Source organism: Aplysia californica, unplaced genomic scaffold (assembly GCF_000002075.1).
Source record: "Aplysia californica isolate F4 #8 unplaced genomic scaffold, AplCal3.0 scaffold00276, whole genome shotgun sequence".
Lineage (NCBI taxonomy): Eukaryota > Metazoa > Mollusca > Gastropoda > Aplysiida > Aplysiidae > Aplysia > Aplysia californica.
This window is the reverse complement of record NW_004797546.1, coordinates 302,315-303,877: the sequence shown is the minus strand read 5'-3', so window position 1 is coordinate 303,877 and position 1,563 is coordinate 302,315. Positions and strand designations below refer to the sequence as shown.

At 43.1% G+C, this 1,563-nt stretch overlaps 1 protein-coding gene across 1 annotated transcript in view; it reads left to right on the top strand.

Annotated features, from left to right (window-relative positions):
• LOC101845248 overlaps positions 1 to 1,563 on the top strand; it is a gene marked incomplete at its 5' end in the record, with an annotated part of 16,482 nt that overhangs the window by 8,160 nt on the left and 6,759 nt on the right. Inside the window, 1 exon segment of the mRNA XM_013084168.2 lies at positions 181 to 409. Coding sequence (XP_012939622.1) covers positions 181 to 409 — 229 coding nt within the window.

The window sequence follows — 1,563 nt, the reverse complement described above, 5'->3', positions numbered from 1 at the left end:
CTGATACATTGTATGTGTGCTGTTTTCCCCTCCAATTCTGATACATTGTATGTGTGCTGTTTTCCCCTCCAATTCTGATACATTGTATGTGTGCTGTTTTCCCCTCCAATTCTGATACATTCTATGTGTGATGTACTGTAGACTTACGTATTCTATGTGTGATGTACTATCTCTCCCCAGATCCAGCTCCGGTCCTCCCACCTGGACCTCCCCCGCCGTGCCCGCTGTGAGGACAACCAGGTGACTCTGTATGAGCGGACCACCCTGGATTCTGACGTCAGACAGCGCTACTGCAAGGCCCAGCGCCTGGATGTGACGTCAGACAGTAACCGGGTGTTTGTGCGTCTGTTCAGCAGCAGCCCCGCCAACAAGCCGGACATCAAACTGGTCTACTCTCTGGTCAGACGAGGTCAGTGGCTTTCTCTTGTTTCCTTAATGTGAGGGACAGTAGGACAGTAGTTGAACGCCCCTATCAACACTAGAAAGTGATTCAAGAGGCGGGACCTCCGAATTCAACGCACATCTCCTTTTGTTTGAATAAGGTTTTACGGGGTTTGCAACTGCATAAGGTCATATGAGCACCAAGGGGTGGAAGTCAACAGAGAAGTCCAAACGGGGAATCAGGCTTACTCTGCTCACCTCTCTTGCCTCAACAGCACAAAGTCTGCTTCTACCATCAAGGCCCCCCGGAAATAGCAGTTCACAAGAGAGTGACAAACATACAAAAGAAGTAGAGGGAAAATGACGATAGTAAAAATGAGGAAAGAAAAAGCAAGAGTTCCCCATATGTTGTTCCGGCACAGTATGATCATGATTTTGATTATTCAGTCCATCTACAATAAAAATTGCTGCTGTGTATTTGAACACGTTAATATCCTCCCCTTTGGGAATGGTCTAAAGACAACTTCAGTCAGTAGCACTGCCCTGGAGGGGGGGGGGGCATTTATCTCTGAAAGGACCGAGCCTAATAGGAATATTGTGTAAAGTGCCTTTCCAAAGGACACAACGTTGGACCGAGCTGAGGCTCGAACCCCGTACCCCCAATCTCCGGTGCGAGTCCGGTAGCATGGCCGCTCGGCCACCGAGACGCCACGAGACAATGATGGAGCATCGATAGCTGAAGGTTTTAGTAGGTTATTCCACACAGTACACGGGAAGTGGTTCACTTACCCAAGAAGTATAATATACTTAAGTATAATATTATTACGACATCAGTATAATATACTTAAGTATAATATTATTACAACATCAGTATAATATACTTAAGTATAATATTATTACGACATCAGTATAATATACTTAAGTATAATATTATTACAACATCAGTATAATATACTTAAGTATAATATTATTACGACATCAGTATAATATACTTAAGTATAATATTATTACGACAGCAGGTTTGATTCTAACAGTTTCTATTGTTGTTGACTTCTCTGGGGTAATCCGATTTTTTCAACTCTTCACCAATTTTTGGCTTTTTTTTATCTTCAAGCTTACAATATGATGATGATGATGACTTTACTACATTACTAACTCTCAACTGCGATGTATCCCCCCTTC